The sequence below is a fragment of the Corvus moneduloides genome, chromosome 3, assembly GCF_009650955.1.
Source record: "Corvus moneduloides isolate bCorMon1 chromosome 3, bCorMon1.pri, whole genome shotgun sequence".
NCBI classification, from domain to species: domain Eukaryota; kingdom Metazoa; phylum Chordata; class Aves; order Passeriformes; family Corvidae; genus Corvus; species Corvus moneduloides.
The window spans coordinates 43,679,313-43,697,743 of NC_045478.1; the positions used below are offsets into that span (position 1 = coordinate 43,679,313).

At 43.3% G+C, this 18,431-nt stretch overlaps 2 protein-coding genes across 4 annotated transcripts in view; one reads left to right on the forward strand and one right to left on the reverse strand.

Moving 5' to 3' along the window:
- The window catches only part of USP45 (ubiquitin specific peptidase 45), a 52,837-nt gene extending 39,505 nt beyond the window's left edge, over positions 1-13,332 (reverse strand). For all 3 annotated transcript variants that reach the window (XM_032105127.1, XM_032105126.1, XM_032105129.1), the window contains exons 1-5: positions 13,282-13,332; positions 4,958-5,067; positions 2,703-2,872; positions 1,115-1,218; positions 629-729 (exon numbers count right to left, since the gene is read on the reverse strand). In XM_032105127.1, the coding sequence (XP_031961018.1) occupies positions 629-729; positions 1,115-1,218; positions 2,703-2,872; positions 4,958-5,057 (475 nt within the window). In that variant the 5' untranslated portion in view covers positions 5,058-5,067; positions 13,282-13,332. The remainder of the gene's footprint in view (positions 1-628; positions 730-1,114; positions 1,219-2,702; positions 2,873-4,957; positions 5,068-13,281) is intronic.
- A 347-nt stretch (positions 13,333-13,679) lies between these two features.
- TSTD3 (thiosulfate sulfurtransferase like domain containing 3) lies at positions 13,680-18,088 on the forward strand. Its single transcript, XM_032105136.1, has 4 exons — positions 13,680-15,700; positions 15,778-15,933; positions 16,163-16,322; positions 17,670-18,088. The coding sequence occupies exons 1-4, from the start codon at positions 15,430-15,432 to the stop codon at positions 17,731-17,733; spliced, it is 651 nt and encodes a 216-aa protein (XP_031961027.1). The 5' UTR covers positions 13,680-15,429; the 3' UTR covers positions 17,734-18,088.
- The last annotated feature ends 343 nt before the right edge of the window (positions 18,089-18,431 follow it).

Genomic DNA, 18,431 nt, shown 5'->3' on the forward strand with positions numbered 1-18,431 from the left:
GAAGGCCACACATACAAAGTTCTATCAACTATCACATATATTGAAAAGGTATATTAGGCTCCTAATACAAGAAAATAATTTAATACTATCTTATTTTAATAGAAATGAACATTTTATCAATTAAAACTGAATAGCAGAAAGGGACATTACATCCAACAACAGAGTACTAGAAAATCCATTTAAACAAATCTAGCTAACTGTGGAGAACAAATTTAAATCTGAAAAATTTAAGTTGTGATACATCCATACCGATAAAATTAAATTTATTTATAGTGAATGTATAGTGTACACTTTGATATATTTTTATGCATTAATTTATATGGCCTTATCTTATTTAAGGTAACAACTCTTCTATGGTAAATTTTCTTTGTTAAAGACAAAATTTGGAAACACTGTCCTACAGTGCCCAAAATATTTTTAAAATGTAATCATACTGGAGAAAAAAAGTGACATTATGTTTTGACAGGCATTACTTCCCCAAGTAGCTCTGCAATGATAAATTACATTATGGTCACATTGTACATAATTTTTCAATTGTATTTTTAATGGGACTCAAAATCTGAAGTGCTTATTTTTAGAGACAGTACATTACAGGTATCTCCAGATAAAATTGTTTGTGCAAACTTACTTGGTTCAGCCCTGGCACCATGTTTTTGAAGGAAGTCAACTATCTGAGCCAGAACCTTTTTGTTGCAATGTGTTGACAGCTCTTCATCACATTCATAACACCTAAACAAAAGAAGAGACAAACTGGAATCCAGGGCTATCCGCATGCACATCCCAGCTTTGGCAAATTTGCCAACAACCTCACACTAATTACTTAAGCTCTCAGTTTCAATTTTTCACACTAAAAATTGGAATAGAATTGAATTCCTTCATTTCTTATACGCTCTTCTATAGATCAGTCCCAATTCACTGTGGTCCTTACAGATTTAAATAATTTCAGAGAACGCAATGGACCAACGTATTTTGTCTCCAGAAAGCCTGCCCTTCCTCTACAGAAAGTATTAATTTTATCTGTCATAATCAGTCTTTATCATGAGAAGAAACTACTTTAAGTCACGTGAAGTCCTTACATACAAGCACACACAAACACCTGCAGACTGATTCTTACCATATGATCCATGTGCTTAGGTTGATAACGATGCAGTGAGGTTCTGTGCGTGCAGTTTGGAAGTGTTTCAGAGAATGCTGGCCTTCCGAATTCTTACTACATCCCTAAAAATGGAAACATCAACCCAGTAAGGGTGGGAAAAGGGAAGGAAAAGACTATGTTATTAGTAAATGAATTACAAAAACTCCACTTTTCAAAATTAGACAAGAAGCTATTCTGCCCTATTCGTTTAGCATTCTTAAGGATTGAGAGGAGTTAACGTTCTCATCTTCTCTACTTGAAAAAATCAATTAAAAATATAGAGATTTATTAAGTTTGTTCTAAGTGAATAGAAATAATTCCTAGCTTTTGGATAAGTATTGAATAAATACGAATAGACAAAAATTTATACCATTCACAAAAGCAAGAATTCTCTAGTAATTGTGAATGAAACAACTACATGGCATATTTAGTCCACAGAATACCAAGAAAAAGGACAGCATAGGTAACTCTCACTGCTCAAGAATGTCAAATGCATTCCAGACAGCAAATGAAAAAAGTACATAAAGTGCTTTGTACTACAAAGCTGCTCCGAACACACCATTTCTGTAACAGCAATTTCAAGAGAAAGCATTTGCAATTGTTCAAGTATTAACAGAGTGGGACTTAGATTCAGGACTGGCTCTGAATGAGGCACGAATTTTAGAAGCTTTTAACAGCATGAAGAAGCAGACAGAATTAACTCCTTTTAAAAGCCCTCCTTAACTAGAATTTTTCAAACAAGATATATGAGTCCTCCTCAGATCTAGTTAACTATCTTCCGAACCCTGTGAATAGCACGTTTCTTTGCACAATCAAGTATGTTCATATTATACTGGTAGGAGCTGGCTTCTGTCCTTACTATAGTAAAACCAACTGAAATTCCAAAATTGTGAAATGTTTTGTTCAGGCAACTATTGGCTGAATCAAGCCTGACAATGACCATAAACTGAATTTTGCTGTATCAATCTTTACTTCACTCCCAGGGCAGAAACCTGTGCAAGCCGTTGGGGTCAGGACCTACCATTTTAAACTCTGAGGCCATGATTTGACATTATAACTGATCCAGTCTAATGCCACAGAAGCAGCATTCTCACTCCAGCACAGTCCTTTCTCCCTGGTTTCAGTCAAATCTAGCAACTGAGTGTCCACAGCACAAGCTCACTCAGCAATACACATTTGGTTTTTCATTCATTCATTCCTATTTGTGGGAACTTCTGCAGAGGAGCCAGCTGAACGGATGCATTTTGCAGCCACATAGTTCCCAGAGCCAATTCTCTCTAAGTGGCAACAGGATGCAGATAAGAACAGAGAAAAGGCAGGACTGTCACTTACTAATCATGCCACACCTCACCGTGACACATAAAGCTAACCCTAAACTCTGCCAAAAATGAGACAAGAACATAAGGTCACATCCCACTTCCTGAGGAAGCTGAAGCATGGACTCTCACAACTAAGCACTTATGTCACACTGCTCCTCTGGAGGTAATGAGATGCCAAACAGACAAGGATCTACAACAGTTGTATCCTTTAGAAACTCCACCTCTGCAAAGTGAGTGCACTTGTGTACCTGAGAGCCACATTTGAGACACAGCCAGATGTCTGAAGGCGCCACGGGTTCACCATCGCTCATGCGCCTCTCCTTCAGGCATTCCGCACAGATTGACCACACGCTCTGAGCCACCGCTCTCTTCACATGATGCACATCCACTGCTTGGCTCACGTGCTGGCAGGTTAAGCCTACAGAAAATAACACAGACTCACTTTCATCCATCAAAAATAATAGCTATGAAAGGCAGCACATGTACGCTGAAAGACCATAATCTTCAACGAATTCAGCATTAGGAAAAAAAATCAGCACAGAATTAAAGTAGGAAAGATCAGCCAGCTGCTCCTCACATACTGAATTTTATGAAGGAATCTTTTTCAGTCTTTCCATAATGGAAATTCTTTTCAAGTCAATAAATGCCACCTCTTAAAACCAGATAAACTACTTTGTACAAAAGTCCAAGGATTACTTTTGTACAAAACTAATTTCCCCTTTTTTTGACAATAAAATAATACATAAATCTATTTTTGCACATAACACAGGCTTTTGACCTCTTTTCAACCCATAAAGAAAGATTGTCAAATACCCATGCATCCCTACTACAACTGCTCATTCTGAATGTGAATATCAACCATTCTTCTCTGTCATATTTTTTTGCACAAATTCCACTATGTCACAGAATAACCTAGGTTTGACATACCCTCTGAAGGCCATTTTGTCCAAGCCCTCATCTAAAGTAGTCCCAACTACTAATTTAGATCTGTTTGCTCATAGCTTTGTGCAGCTGAGTGTTGACTATCTTCAAGGACTGAGATTTCACCAACTCCCTGGAAAATCAGATTTCTGTCTGACCACCCTCAGAGTGAAAATAAAATAAATTTCCTCACACCTAGTCAAATTTTCCATGCTCTAAATTTGGTCTGTTGCCTATAGTGCTCTCATTGTGGACCTCCTAAAAGAATCTGGTTCTGCCTTCTCTGTAACTGCCATCAGGCAGTCAATGAAAGAAATTACACTTTCACTCCTTTGGCTAAACAAAGACATTTGCTTCAGCCCCTCATCCCACATCATGTTCTCAATCTCCTTAAAAACGTGGAGGGGGTGAACCATTGGCCTCACTCTGACAAGTCAGCCTTTCTTGGACGAGGGAGCCCACAACTGGACACAGTTCTTCCAATGAAGTCCCACAAATGCGGAAAACCTGGAAATCCCCCACCTGCCCTGCACTCTCATTGATACAATCCTGCCTATAGCAGGCACAAACAGCACAGCTCGGTTTTATTCAGTGTGTGCATGAGGACCCCCAGGACCTTTTCTGCAAAGCTAGTTTCAAGCCATTAATTCCCACTCTGTAATTGCATGTGGTTATGCCCAGGTGCCAAACTCTCCACTTGCCGTTGTTGAACACTGAGAAGTTTCTGCCAGCCCATTTCTCCAGCCAGTCTAAGTCACTCTGAATGGCAGACCTATCCTGCATATCAACTGCTCTCCTCACTTTGCTGCCATGACTAGATGGCAGAGCATAGCCTCACAATGACGCCAACCAGTTTTCTCAGCAACTTCAGATGCATCCCATCTGACCCCATGGACTCATGCACATCCAGCCTGTTTAACAGCTCTCAATCTTCTACTCTGGAAAATATTTATATCCCAAAGTATCCCATTAAGGTCAGGAGCCAAAGAGGATCTAGTGCAGAGCTTACATGTGAAGACAGAAGCAAAGGAAGAATTGAGTTCCTCAGCCTCTTCCTCCTGTGTCCCTAGGACCCCTGCCCCCTCACACAGGAGGTTTGCACTCACCCTAGTCTTCATTTTACTGTCACTGTATCCATACAGGCTCATCTTACTCTTCACATCCCTCATCAGATCCAAATCTAACTGAAGCTGCTTTACCTAATCCCTAATCCTGCACACTCTGCAAGGGCAGCCCAAACCTGTCTCCACCCTCTCTGCCCTTCTTTTTCCCCTCTGCGCTAAGCTGGAAGCTCCCTGTTCAGCCAAGAAGCCTCCTGCCACACGTGCTTGACCTTACATGGAGAGGAAAGGACCATTCTGCTTTGAAGAGGTTGTCATCGAAGATCAACCAACTCTCCAGCCCTTCAGAGCAGTCATGCAGCGTAACAGCTGATCATGTCATAAACACTTGACTGGGGATATTTCTGTTATAAATTCAAGCAAGAAAAGTATTTCATGGTACCATGATTTGTGGTTTTCATCAGTCAACATGGAAGTTATTAATCCTCAACCTCAGGACAAACATCACCTAATGTACTTACCTGAAATATCATCTGAAGAGTCCTCATCCTGTGGCCTGTTAGGCCTTTTGCTTCTCTTTGGCTTCTCAGGGTTGGTTCTTGATGGATCTTTCACCCGCATCTGTTGCTTACTAGGAAAGACAAACAGAGGTGGCTTTATTGTTATTGCTATTGAAATATTTCATCGAATGTAGCAAGTTTGAAAGCACAAGATCAAACCACACATTCGAACCTGGCGAACGCAGTTTTAGACTTGGTCTAATGTCAGCTACTATGTAACAAGGAGTATGACCGTGTCAGGAAGGAAGTCTTAGGAATGTCGCTAGATCAGTTACAGAACATGATGAATTGTATCTGTAGGAAAAGGGGACACACTCACTTCTAAGCAGTGGTGTTAAATATTTGAGAGATCAAGATTTTCTTCATAATGCTATTGCAAAGTAAGTTATTACAGAGCTACAACCATAACATACCAGAAAAACTTCATCAAAATAAATGTTTCTCTTTCTTAATATATATCCCTTATGAAAGGTTTCAGTCATCATTTACCCTTGGCACATTCCCTAAAAGTTTTTGAGCAATTTCAAACACTATAAGAAAATAAAAAAGTCTTCCAAATCTGATTAAAGTGTTCTATCCTATGAGGGACAACAGATTGGAGTGCAAGCTGACCCCTCTATTAAACATTGGAGAATCCATAAAGATGGAAGTCTCTCATAGGAAGTTTGTGTCATTAATCAAGAAGTCCTATGAGGAACAGAATTAAAGCATAGTTATTTGCCAGTAAACTTTAAAAAAAAATCCTCAGAGATTTTGACACACCAGTCATTTAATCAAAATCCAAATGTGAATTCACTGAAGGACTGTAGTTGTGCATCAGACAGACGCTGGGGCTTAGTTTACAGTTTGTCTTTTAACAGTGTTGTTCATAAAAACAGATTTTTGTTTTCACATACAAAGCATATGAACATAAAATAGTCAAATATTCATACACTGCAAACATGTGAGCCATTCTGTTCAGAAATAAAATGACATCTTATTGTGCACCAGAAACAGGCTAGTAGTGTCACCTGAGCCACCAGGACCAAAGATTTTCAACTGTGCTACTGCATTTAGGTATGGGAAACCTCTAAAACGCCCTACATTTGGGAATACCAAAAGGTATATTCTTACTACAGATCAATTAGTTAAGTTTGCAAAAGTTTAGCAGGTTTGTCTACTTAAGGTTTTTTAATCTTTTCTGTATATGCGTTTAGACCTTTGTACCACTGAAGCTCTGAGAGACACAGGAATCAACCATTATGTTGAATTCAATATTCCCTCTCCTTATTTATCCATCAAGCCAATCAGCAGAACAGTCATCAATATCGGTATTAGAGCACCACCACCACTGGTATCTAAACAGCCTTCCCTGAAGTGAAGCAGGCAATTTGTACCTCCAAGTTCCTGTTCCCAGTTCCTACAGATTTGGATAGATGTCCCTGCATTTGCCACACATGCTAATAGTGCTGGAGGTTTTCTGCATGAACCTACCCATCAGAGATTTGCTTTGGACAAGTCAAATTTTTGTAGAGTATGAAAGAAATCTTTACTTGCTGCTTCCTTGCATCAATGGCTTCACGTCTCCTCAAGCCTTGCAAAAACACAATGCATTTTTTGCAAAATGCTACATTTACGTAGAAATTAGCTTACACTATATTAAATACCATGTTCTTAAATCACAGATTTCAAATTTTCCTATACTTATGGTTATAAAGCTTAGACATGCAAGTGAACAGTGCCACTGAATTCAGCTTTGCTGATTTCATGGGTTCGCAATTCCTGTTCATACAGTAAGAAAGACCTACATATTCCAGCTCTTGATTATATATTTCCAACAGATGTTAGCACACATAATGTCCATCAGCAACCATGCAACCTGGCATCCCTAAAACATGAGGAGGTTCAAACAACTTCATCTGTGTCTTTCTGCCTTGGCAGCTTATCATATATACCCAAGTTTCATGTGAAACTACCCATCACCACTTGTCACACTGCCGCTTAACTGAGCACAAGATTAATCGAGACATTCATCAAACACTAAGGCCTATAGAGCTGCTGTGAGAAAACACAAGGTCCTACACTAAATTATGTAAAGAGTCAGTAGCAAAGACAGCAAAAATGTCCTCCCTAAAGGAACATGGTTGTGTTTAGGTGATTCAACGTTGACATAAACAGTCTATGAGTTCATCTCAGCATAACAATTTTGATCTCTTTGGACAGATTATGTAAAACTGTCCAAACCACAGACTTCATCCCAATGAAAGTGATCTTCATATCAGTACATTTAGAGGGCTCAAATAAATAATTGTGGGCCCAAGCAGCTGAAATACAAGCAAGCCTTTACCACCTGTGAACTCCGGTGACTGACAGCACAGGGGATAGGATCTGGATCAGAGCACACACAGACCACTGCTGGACCCGTATCCTAGGGACCCTCAGGACACTGGGGAAAAAACAGCGTCAGCTGATACCCACAATGACTGAAAACATGGCACTTCAAGCCCAACATAATCAACATGGCATTAGAAATGAACACTGGTGTAAGAAGCTGCATTCACACTGCACAGCCCAGACACTTTTCAGTTTCCTTTCACTAAGAGCAGGCAGAGGAAAAGACAACATGGACCATTAGATTAATTACTTTTCATGGACACACACATAGATGGACATCCATCAGACAATGTTTACTGACCTGTGAGCTCTTGGAAAAACCAGAGCATATCAAGGACTTAGCCAGCCAGGGTTTGTGCCTGATTTTGAAAAGCACGGCAGTGTGATGGAAGGGTAAGAGCAATGAGCTACTCCACACAATCTACGATGCAAGTAGCACAGTGTATATGGAGTACTGTCTGCCCTTTTCCAGTACATTCAGGGACTGCAAACATTACAAATTAAAGATCCCATTTAATAAAAACATGATCAACATCAATCAACGTAATTTCAAAATCAAAATGTTTATGCCAGGAATTTGATTGTTATATTTAATTGAGTTAAATGAGGAAGAAACTTAAGATGCTTCAGAAATAACTTCTCAGAAATATTTCAGTTCATGGGAAATAAAAGATTTGAGATTTTATTGGAATGAAAATCCTGAACAAACATAGATTCAAGAAAGCATAAAATACAGCTAAGAAAAAAACAAAAGGGATGCTTTATAGCTTATTGTTGGCCATAGGCACAAGCCATTCAGGACAAGCAGGAGAAAAGGGAAAAAAAAAAGAGAAAAACAATTCAGACAAAACAAACCTGACACACTGAAGATTAAAAACCATGGTAGTATTCCCATGATTTGCCTCTTTCCAACCCATTCTCATATTTTTTTACTCTGTCCAATGAGTATTTTGTGTCTATAGCCACCAGCTATGGAGTATCCTAAACGGGACAGACTCTCCTCCTTTTCCTATGCAGAAAAGCCACCACAAGCCCTTGCTTGAAGTTTCCTTTTGTGATGGAAAAACAAATACATTTAAGTTCTTCATTTTGCACACATAAAATCAAGTCATGGAGCACACGATATTTGACTAATGTATCTGACAGATAAAAAGACACTGATTTTTGTGGTAGAAAAACCTGAGTTTAGAGGGTATGTTAGCTCTACCCTCATCTCTACTTGGCACACAGTAAAAATCTTAAATAGAAATTATGCAGTTTCATTGGGAAAAATCAAAAAATACAAAAACCTAGATTAGAAAAACCTAAACTTTTTCCTTTCAAAAAATCATTTCATACAAACCTAAGAACTAATCCTTGCCAAACGTGGTCAGATTCTTTGAGCTCAGCATACAAGAGTTTGAAGTGTAATCATCACCATCACTAGCTATTCTCAGTTGACTTTTCACTTCTTAAAAGACTCCTAATGTCAGTCTTCCTACAAAAACCTGATTAAGATCAAAACCTCCTCACTCAACTGCTCATTTCCACCATTCTAGAAAGAACAAACCACTTCAAAAGCAGCAGAATGATCTGCCTATCTAATTTTAAAAGCTTCAGATTTGACAGAGTGCCAAAAATCAATGTGCTGAATTTGTTAACTTAAATCTATGGTGTGCCTAGACTACTTTAAATGTAAGATATGCTTGAAATAGTCTCTATTTAACAGCATTCATATTCCTATATTTAGAAATTGACCCTCTTCATAAAGTATATATTTAGATACTTACAAGAGTTGAATGTAGTTCCTAAAATAAGTAACTGCTACTTTAAAAAAAAATTGCATTTTACAGTAATTCAGTACAGCTAACACAAATAAAAGTTACAAGGCTAGTATGAACTAAAAATCACTTTTCCTTGGGAAACCAAACCAAACCAAACCAGCCCAACCAACCAGGTTATTCCACTTCACAACATCTTTATGCAAGGGAGTGGGAGAAGCAAACTGTCTTCACTTCCCAAAACCTTTTCCCATCTTATCATCTGGCACTTCTTACCCGGAAGCTGAGCCCCTCCTCATAGAATGTCTACAGTTCACTTACTAAATGCTGAAATGTGTCACCTTAGGGAGTTTTTCCATGCTGTACCTTCACCATGATGCTTATAAGAAACACAAACCAGACCACCAGTATGTTTCAGAAACAACCTGCTGCACTGATTAATACCATATCACTGCTTCCATCTGCCTAGATCACTTTTCCCCTCTTCTTATAACCAGGGTGTGAGCTCTTTCAGACAAGTGCCACATTTTTGTTCTTATTTGTGTAATACCTATTACAGTATTTTTCTGATTCTTGATTAACTAGGATTACAGTTGCATTACTAGAATGCAAACAAGACAAAAATTATGCAAAACCCACCAGCCTAAGCATACTTACTCTATAAAATGTACCCAAGTGAGTCTACAGATAATCTCCAGTACTATTTCAGATATGGGTAATGCTCTCCCAGTAGGACTGCCCATTAACTGTGGAACCAGTATTGTTAATTATTTCATCAGTGAGCACCTAAATTCAAAGAAGCTGGGGAAAACACATTTACCTCAATCTCTCAATTCATCTGAGGTATCCTGAATTCCAGCTGTCTCACCACTTGTTGTCAAACTTTCAAGTTAAAATTGTATCATTTTATATTGCTAATGCAAAGAAAAACCTGTGTCATACTGAAAGGGCAGAGCATACACTGAATACTGGGAAAAATTAGCACTTCATGTGAAAGAAACTTTCATGCTAACAGAAAGACAGCACTTTCATGTTAACAGAACTGTCCAGCTGTCAACAGCAGCCTTGCACCAAAGGGATTAAGGAACAGCACAGATGTGCAGATTAAGTCCAAAGATGCTTTGAAACACATCTGTGAAAGGTCCCTGTATGGATCAGTAATGCCAGATCCTCCACAACTGCTGCATGTTTTGATGTAAGCTGCAAGCTGATGTATTTCGGACATCTGTTCCAAGCGTTACCTGTGGCATTTTGGCTTGCTCGCCACTAGACCAAGTGTCACGCAATCAAAACAGGCCCCACATCCATCACGGTCAGCAGCCGGGCAGTGTCACCCATCAGCAGGCCGGGAAGCTCCGTGCTCTGACAGCCACCGAAACCTCTGCGGAAAATGAGCCCCCGCTGCCTGCGAGAGCAGTAAAAGGACCAGAATTGCTGACTGGTAGTGGCAGCCAAGCTTCTTCCCCTGGAAAATGTCATCTGAAATTCTGAAAGCGCCATCTCCAAGATTCCCTAGCCCAAAGGTACATCACACATCCTACACCATCACCGGAGCTCAACGCCAATCCTGACGTCGTATCACAGTCCTAAAAGGGTGAGACACTGATGTACTTTTTGAGCAAGGAGTGAGACAGAGGCTTTGGACCGCTAGATACAATTTTCCAAGTGACAGTAAAAATCTCATAGCATCTCTCACTTTCATTAATCCACTTTATCCAGCTGCCCATGCTAAGCATGTTTCATCAACTTTCGTGTTTGTATCCTGCGCAATCCCCCTCAGATTTCCTTCTGAAACCACTTGCCACAGAAAAATTACCTCTAAAGATGAACAGAAGCCAGATGTGTCCAGAAACAAAAATGAAAAGACTCTGTAACTGGACTTATGACTAGAGTATATTAAAGCATTGAGCGGGTAAAGAGAGTAGTACTTTGCTGACATATTTTTGCTAGTATTTTATAGCAAAATTATATGGAAAATTTCAGATATACCTGTCAACATCCAGCCCCATAAAGCAAATTGCAACTTTCGTTTATGTTCTCTATCCTGCATTAAATGTTTGGGGTTTTTTTATAATACACCAAAAGGGAAAAACATCTGGGTAGATGCATTTGTGGTCCAACACAGGTCTTCCTAGAAAACTCATCCTTTAAAAAGCAAAACACCTAAGTACTATAAAAAGAGCCATAGCTTATAACTAATGATGTTGGCTTGCAAGTGAAAACTTTGTATGTGAAAAGGCAGTCAGATGACAGACTGTGGACTCCCATGATACAAACACCAACATTACTGTGCCATCACCATAGAAAATCTGAGGGCATAAGAACTGAAACAGCTGGAGAGTAACCAGTGAACCCACAGTACCCTGCCAGGACAACCATGTGGCCAAAAACTGAGGAAAAAGCAGTCCAAGATGTCATAACAGAAAATAAGGGCAATATTTACTTTAGAGGACTTTTAGAGAAATGCTAATTCTGTGAATTCGAAGAAATAAAGGAACTGTGGTTGCAGCATGTGTGTGAGACAGAAGGCTGAAACCCACACAAGACAATACTTTAAGCTAAGACTCCTGCTGTACCTCTGCCTAAAGGGCTGAGCTGGAGCAGATGAAGGAAGACAATGGCTGCATATAACTTCCTATCTACTCTGTAAGGGTGTTGTGGAAGTTGGTTAATCAGTGAGGGTAGAACAGATAAAACAGTAAGTTACTACTAGTTTGAGCTCTTTGAAAGTCTAAGTCTTGCCACCAAGAACAAAAAATTTTATTCCATTTTCTTCCTCCACACAGACTGCCCCAGTTTGTTTTGATGGCATGTCTGAAGTGGAACAACTTGTCCTCGATCTACAATTGATGCTCAAAACAGAACCCCTGAGACACTAGCTGCAGTTCTGTGAACCTCATAGAAATAAAGCTACAGAGCACCAGGTCTTCAATATTTCATGAAGAAATCTGACAAAATATTTACAAATGTAGTAAACACCAGAACAATTTCACAAAGGCATATTCTGCTTCATTCTTGCACATGCTCGTGCCATTACTATGCTTCTATTTAAAAAGCTAGAAAATGAGAAGGGAAAGAATCCTTTAAATACAACTCCACTCTTTATGTTTGTATGAGGATTATTTAATGGAATCGGGAAATACTTGTAGTTAAAGATGACATGCAACTAGAATAGAGTGCTACACCTGCAGCTATTGCCATCTGCTTCTATGTTCTTGATGTCTTCATTCTACTGCACCTATGTTTAATATGCTGTCGTGCATACCCTGCTTAACAGCACAAGTAGCAACGTAGCTATAGCAAGGGCAGGACAAAATCCTAAAGTAAAGGACGTGACAGCAAAAGACAGAAAGAAAAAAAAAGGAATCAAATCAGAGAATCCCAATAATAAATAAAACGTGGAGAGTTGCAGCTATGGGTTTAGAACACCACTTCTCAGATTAACCGCGAGGACCGGCACCGGGCTGTCATCTAATCCCCGGGCACGGGCGCGGAGCACCAACTTGAGGCGGCGGCGGCGGCAGCTGCAGGCCGGCACAGGCAGCGCGGGCCGCGGGAGCCGCGCAGCGCGGAGCCGGGCGCGCACCGCAGCCCCGTGCCCTCCGCCGGGTGACCGGGCCGCGAGTTCTACCCGGCCACAGGCGCCGCCACCGACCGCCCTCAGTCTAACACACCGCGAGACGCGCTGCGGGTCACGGAGGCGGCCCGGCGCTGCCGTTCTTATGTCTCGGCAGGCTTAACCCGCTCCACACCGACAGCGGGAGGTCGCCACCAGCAGCTCGTCGCCGGCGACCCAACACGAGCCGCACTTGGCCACCAGCCCGGCGGGAGAAGCGCCGGGCAGCGCTCCGTGGGTGCCGCCGGCAGCGGGGAGGGGCGGCCCGCCCGGCCCGGGGCCACGGCGGGGCAGAGCCCCCTCCGACCGCCCCCAGCCCGCGCCCCGCGCCCGCCCGGCGCACCGAGGGACGCGGCTCCGCAGGCCGCGGGCCCGGCCGCCGCCATGGCGAGGCCGATCGGCCCGGCCCGACCCTCCGGCCGCGGCCGAGGCTCCGCGACCCCCCTCCCCCCCCCCGGCTGCGCAGGACGGGCCCGGCGCGGCCCCGGCACCCCCCGCGCTGTGCCGCCCGCCCCCTCCCCGCGCCCCGCACTCACGGAGCGGCGGGCGGCGGCGGGCAGGCGCGGCGGCGGCAGGAAGCGGCGGAGGAAGCTCCGCTCCGCTCCGCCCCCGGCCTCGCCGCGCCGCTCCCCGCCCCAGCCGCAGCGCGGGCGGCTCCCCGCGGAACTCGGGGCAGCCGCACGAGTGGCAGCGGGGTTGGTGCTGGTTCCAGGGCACAACGCGTGTCCCGGGTGGGAAGAGCGGTGGGGAAGCGGGACCGCCCGGGAGCGCACCGGGGCCCACTGAGAGGCAACAGGTAGCGACAGGTCTGGCTGCGGGGCACCCTGGAAACTCGGGGCAAGGACGGTGCAAAGGGTGGGGTGACCTTCACGTCTGAATTTTGCTGAAAGACCCCGAGACGCTGCGCTGGGTTTGTACCCGTGGGTAGTGCGCTAAGAGGGGGTTTGCCAGCGCGCAGGGCTGTGGACAGTCGTGCCCAGAGGTTATGCAGCAGGGGCTGGGCCCTGCGTGGATTTCCGAGGCACCCACCGTGGGAGGGACATCAAATGTGCATATCCCCGCCGAGGACAGGCAGAGTAAAGGGCGTCCAGCACTGGAGGGAGGAGCTAGTGGAAACTGGGTTGGGTGCCACTGAGTTTGAGTGTGGGAGGCTGTGCAGAACGGGAGAGTCAAGTGAAGGAAAGGTGAAATGGAGAGGGTGAAATGGAGAGTCCTAAGAGGTGAAATGAAGGAAGCTGCTGAGGAGGGGTTGGATGGGTGCAGCCATGAAGACAAAAGGAGAATTGAATGTGCTGCTCCCCACCTTCTCACCAAGCTGCGGGAGTTACCCAAGCTTGATCTGTTCTGACCTCAAATTCTCAGTCTTTCACAAGACAGCTAGTGGATGCTTCCTATTTTGGCAAACGAGCTAGTTTCAAGAACAAGTGTGTTCTCTCCTTTTGTACATAATATGATCCAGGGACAAATTAAAACCATAAAAACGCATCTTCCTGTGAGTATGCATTTCATATGACAAGTGTTCTGGTGCTTCACATTGAACGCATTATGGTCCTTATGGTGATACATGCAATAAGTGGAGATGAACTGTGGTCATTATTTTACTACAGATAAAATATACAGTAAACTATCCTTCAAAAGATAATTTCTAGAAGCAGTGTGTTCTATCCTTACCTTGTGGGAAATGGAAAATGCATAAAACCTCAATTCCTTTATAGATATACTGCTTCAGACAGGCAATTTGCAAATGCCTGTTAAGGAGGCCATATGGAGAGGCTGGCAGAAGGGCAGCTAGTGAACCAGTTATATGTGCCAAGTTCAATTTGTCACACTTTACAGTACAAAGAAATATTTTGTTCTTGTTTTGAGAAGGAAAACTCTTACTAGTAAAGATTCCACAACATACTCCTCAAAATGCATCTTTTATGAAAAGATCCAGCATGCCTGCTTTCAAATAATAGAATTGCTGGTATGTAACATCTACAAAGGTATGCAGTAAATACAGAGTACTGATTTAAAATGTGTGGAACAGAAGGACCCTCATTTCTCCACTCACATATGTCTTGGCCATTAGTCCTTGTGGCTGGAAGACTGACAGCTTTCAAAAACAAAACTAGGGTCTTGGTTCAAAACTGAAACGTTCCAAACTGAAACTAGGGATCATAGAATCATAGAATATCCTGCGTTGGAAGGCACACACAAAGTTTGAGTCCAACTCCTGGCTGTTCACAGTACAGCCATAAGAATCACACACCATGTGGATCAGAGTATTGTCCAAACGCTTCTTGAAGTCTGGTGCCATGACCACTTCCTTGAGGAGGCTGTTCGAGTGCCTGACCACCCTCTGGGTGAAGGTTTTCGTAATATCTAACCTAAACCTCCTGTGATGCACCGTCATGCCATTCCCGCACATCCTCTCACTGGTCACCAGAAAGGAGACCGGTGCCTGGACCACATCTCCTGTGGCTCTAAGGGGACAGTGACAGTGGTGAAAGTTGTGCAGGCTGGTGCTAAAATCACCTTTTCTCCTCGGTATAACACTCAGAGGCTAGGTTTTTTTAAATTAGATTTGGCATCAAAATTCCTCATCTCTGTTTACTCTCCCAGCCTTTGGTACTTCCAGGCGTCTCAACAGTTTGAGTTGGCCGGTAGAATTTACCCCGCCCAGGCAAGGCAGCAGTTGCTGAATGTACCGAAACCGGAGGCGGTGTCTGTGTGACCCGGCTGCCCCCGGCGCCGCTCCCCGATCCTCTGCGCGGCCCAGCACCGACCAAAGCTCCGAGCCCCCGCCCCTGCGGAGAAGGCGATGTCTCCTCCCCGCCGGCGGGGGCGGGTGGCGGGGCTGGGCCGGTCCTGGCTGCGCGGCCGCCATGGCCGGGATGGGGCTCGGGAGCTGGTGGCGGGCGGCGCGGGCCCTGCGGGCAGCGGGCGGCGGCTGGAGCCGGGCGGCAGCGCCCGGTGAGCGGGGAGCGGGGGCGGGCGGGGAGGGGTCTGTCCGGGGCGGGCGGGTCTGACCGGCTGTGCCTCCCCGCCAGGCCCCACCTGCCGCAGCCTCTGCGCCGCCGGGGCGCCGAACCTCTCCTACCAGGAGCTCAAAGACTTGAAGAAGGCCAGCGTCCTCCACATTGACGTGCGGGAGAGGTGGGAGATCGACAAGTTTGGAAAAATCCCGGAGTCCATCAACATACCGCGTAAGTTGTCAACGCCGCTGTGTGCAGGCGTCGGGTGTTCCTTGTTCCTCCTGGCTGGAATGGGCAAGGCTGCAGTCAAGTGGTGGTGACTGAGCAAAGAGGAACGGTGCTAGAAAGCTGCTGGCATGTAATAAGGCTGAACTTTTCCTCCAGAGCAATTGGAAGTCTTGCAATGTAAACCTGTCTGTGGATGGAGAATAAACAATACCTTGTTTTCTGTATTTCCCAGTGGGTGAATTAATGGAAGCTCTACAAATGGACCCAGCAGAGTTCAAGGAGCAGTATAATCAAAAGATGCCATCCAAGTCAGACCCTGTGGTTTTCTCCTGTTTGGCAGGAACAAGAAGTAAACAAGCACTTAGTTTTGCCATGTCCTTGGGTTTCAGCAGGTATGACTTCGTGTGTAAGGATGGGATTAATGCTACTTCCCCCCATGAAGCAGAACACGTACTCACCTTGTGGGCAAGGGTAAAAGTTTACATGTGGAATATGAACAAAATGATTGGTATTTGAGTTAGACACCTCCTCTTGTCTCCACTGAAACTGAAAGATAACACTGGATGTTCCAGCTAAGTGAGGTGTACCACCCTCTGAAACAACCCCTCAGCAGCTCTGCGCATGTGCCACTGGTGACACAAACTGCTCCAAGACCAGGCTGCCACTGAAGGGTCCTTCTGCCTCTTAGGGCTCCCTTGCTGAGATGCTTCTTCCTTATACAGCTTCATAAGCACTAGTTCTGAAATGGAGGAAGATTGGAAGGGTGGAGAATTGCTTGCTTTGGTAGAAGTACAATCTTAAATAGTTTATGAAACCACACCCTTTGTTGAATTGCAGTTCTACCTGTAATGTTCACTGTTGACAAAGGGTGCCTTCACTTCCTGAAAATCTTTGGATTATTTGCCAGGAGTAAAGCAGTGAAGGCAATAGCTAACAAAGCAATGAGATTATGATAGAGTGAAATCAAATGCAGCATTTGGTTTGCAGAATTGTTAAACCTACCTTTGGAAGGTGCCTTGCTGTTTTGAAGACTGCAGATGAAATCTAAGACATTGGTTATTTGCTCATGTTTTCACTGAACTGCAGTTTATGAACTGGACTATTCCTATTAATTCTAGTCAAAAGCACGGAAGCATGTTCTTGTTTCAAAGTGTAAAATATCCTCCATTACCTGCTTTTCGTGATGCCTAATTGAAGGAGTCAGCGTTGTTTTGCGTGCTGGATTTTTGTTTTCCAGAGTTTAGTTTTGCACAGGGTATGTCAGACCTATAGAGTACGTAGGTTTGCAAGGAAGTAAAGATCAGTGTGCCGGGTTTCTTTGGTGACATCTGAAGTATTAGACACAGTAACACGTAAATCTCCCACTGCTGCGAGTCTGTGCTCCTGTTTTTAAAAAAGAAGCGGCAATTGTTTCATTAAGCCAGCTGCTATTTCTTGCATGATGTTTGCACTCCAGCAGTGTCATTTGGAAGAAGGGAGTTACAGAACTCATGGCATGGAAGCAGGCAGTATTAGAGTACCAGGAATGTCCATCTGGCTCATTGAAGCTACGTTCAAGTGTATATGGTTGCAGAGAATTTCTGTGCGTTTTTTTAAATCTGGTTTTTGTGGGGTTTTTTGTTTGTGGGGTTTTGGGTGTTTATTTTTTACTTTTGGTTTTGTTTTTTTTGCTCTGTCCTTGTAAGAGACAATATTAAGAAGGACTCTTCTTGAGAGAGGTATCTTCTGCATATTTTCAGAGTTCAGCAGTATGCTGGTGGCTTTGACGACTGGGTAAAACATGAACCTCCAGAAAAGAAATGAAGACAACTGCCCCAACCCTTACCTCATCAATGCTTCAGGATGGCTTGTAGGTTTTAGCAAACTGCACACATTCCAGTTCCATAATAAAGCTTACTGCTGGCTTCTTGTGTAAATGGACATTCACCTTCAAATAGCCATGCAAATCAACTGCTTGGTTTAAATTATACCCAAAGACTACAACATGAACAGAGGACATTAAATTTGCTCAACCTTTCAACCTTTACTTTGGGTTATGGTTTTGGTGAATGTATATGAAGAGAACCTAAGTCTGATTATGTCTGCTTTTTTGTATGATGTAGTTTATGACTGTTGAAACTAATGATGATAAGGACAAATAAAATTACTATTTCTCAAATACTTGTGTTGGGTACTTTGTTTGGAATAGTCAAACTGCAGATATTCTAATGGAATCATGGAACCCTAAGCACAGGTTTAGTAAACTTCACATGTAGATGAAGTTTTAAAATAGTTGCTGTGCCATCAAAAAATACGAGTACAAATTTTTAGGTTTGTAATATGTGATTATATGGCCAAAACATAACTACTGGTCAGAAAATACAAAAGGAAACTGTCCTGATGCTAAAATACTCACTGTTGAAAATGCTGTATGATTCTTTATTTTAAAAGTATACCCACTCTTACATGCAGATCTGCTTCTGAGCCCAGAATGCTGTAAGATTCAGTCAACAACTTCTGTT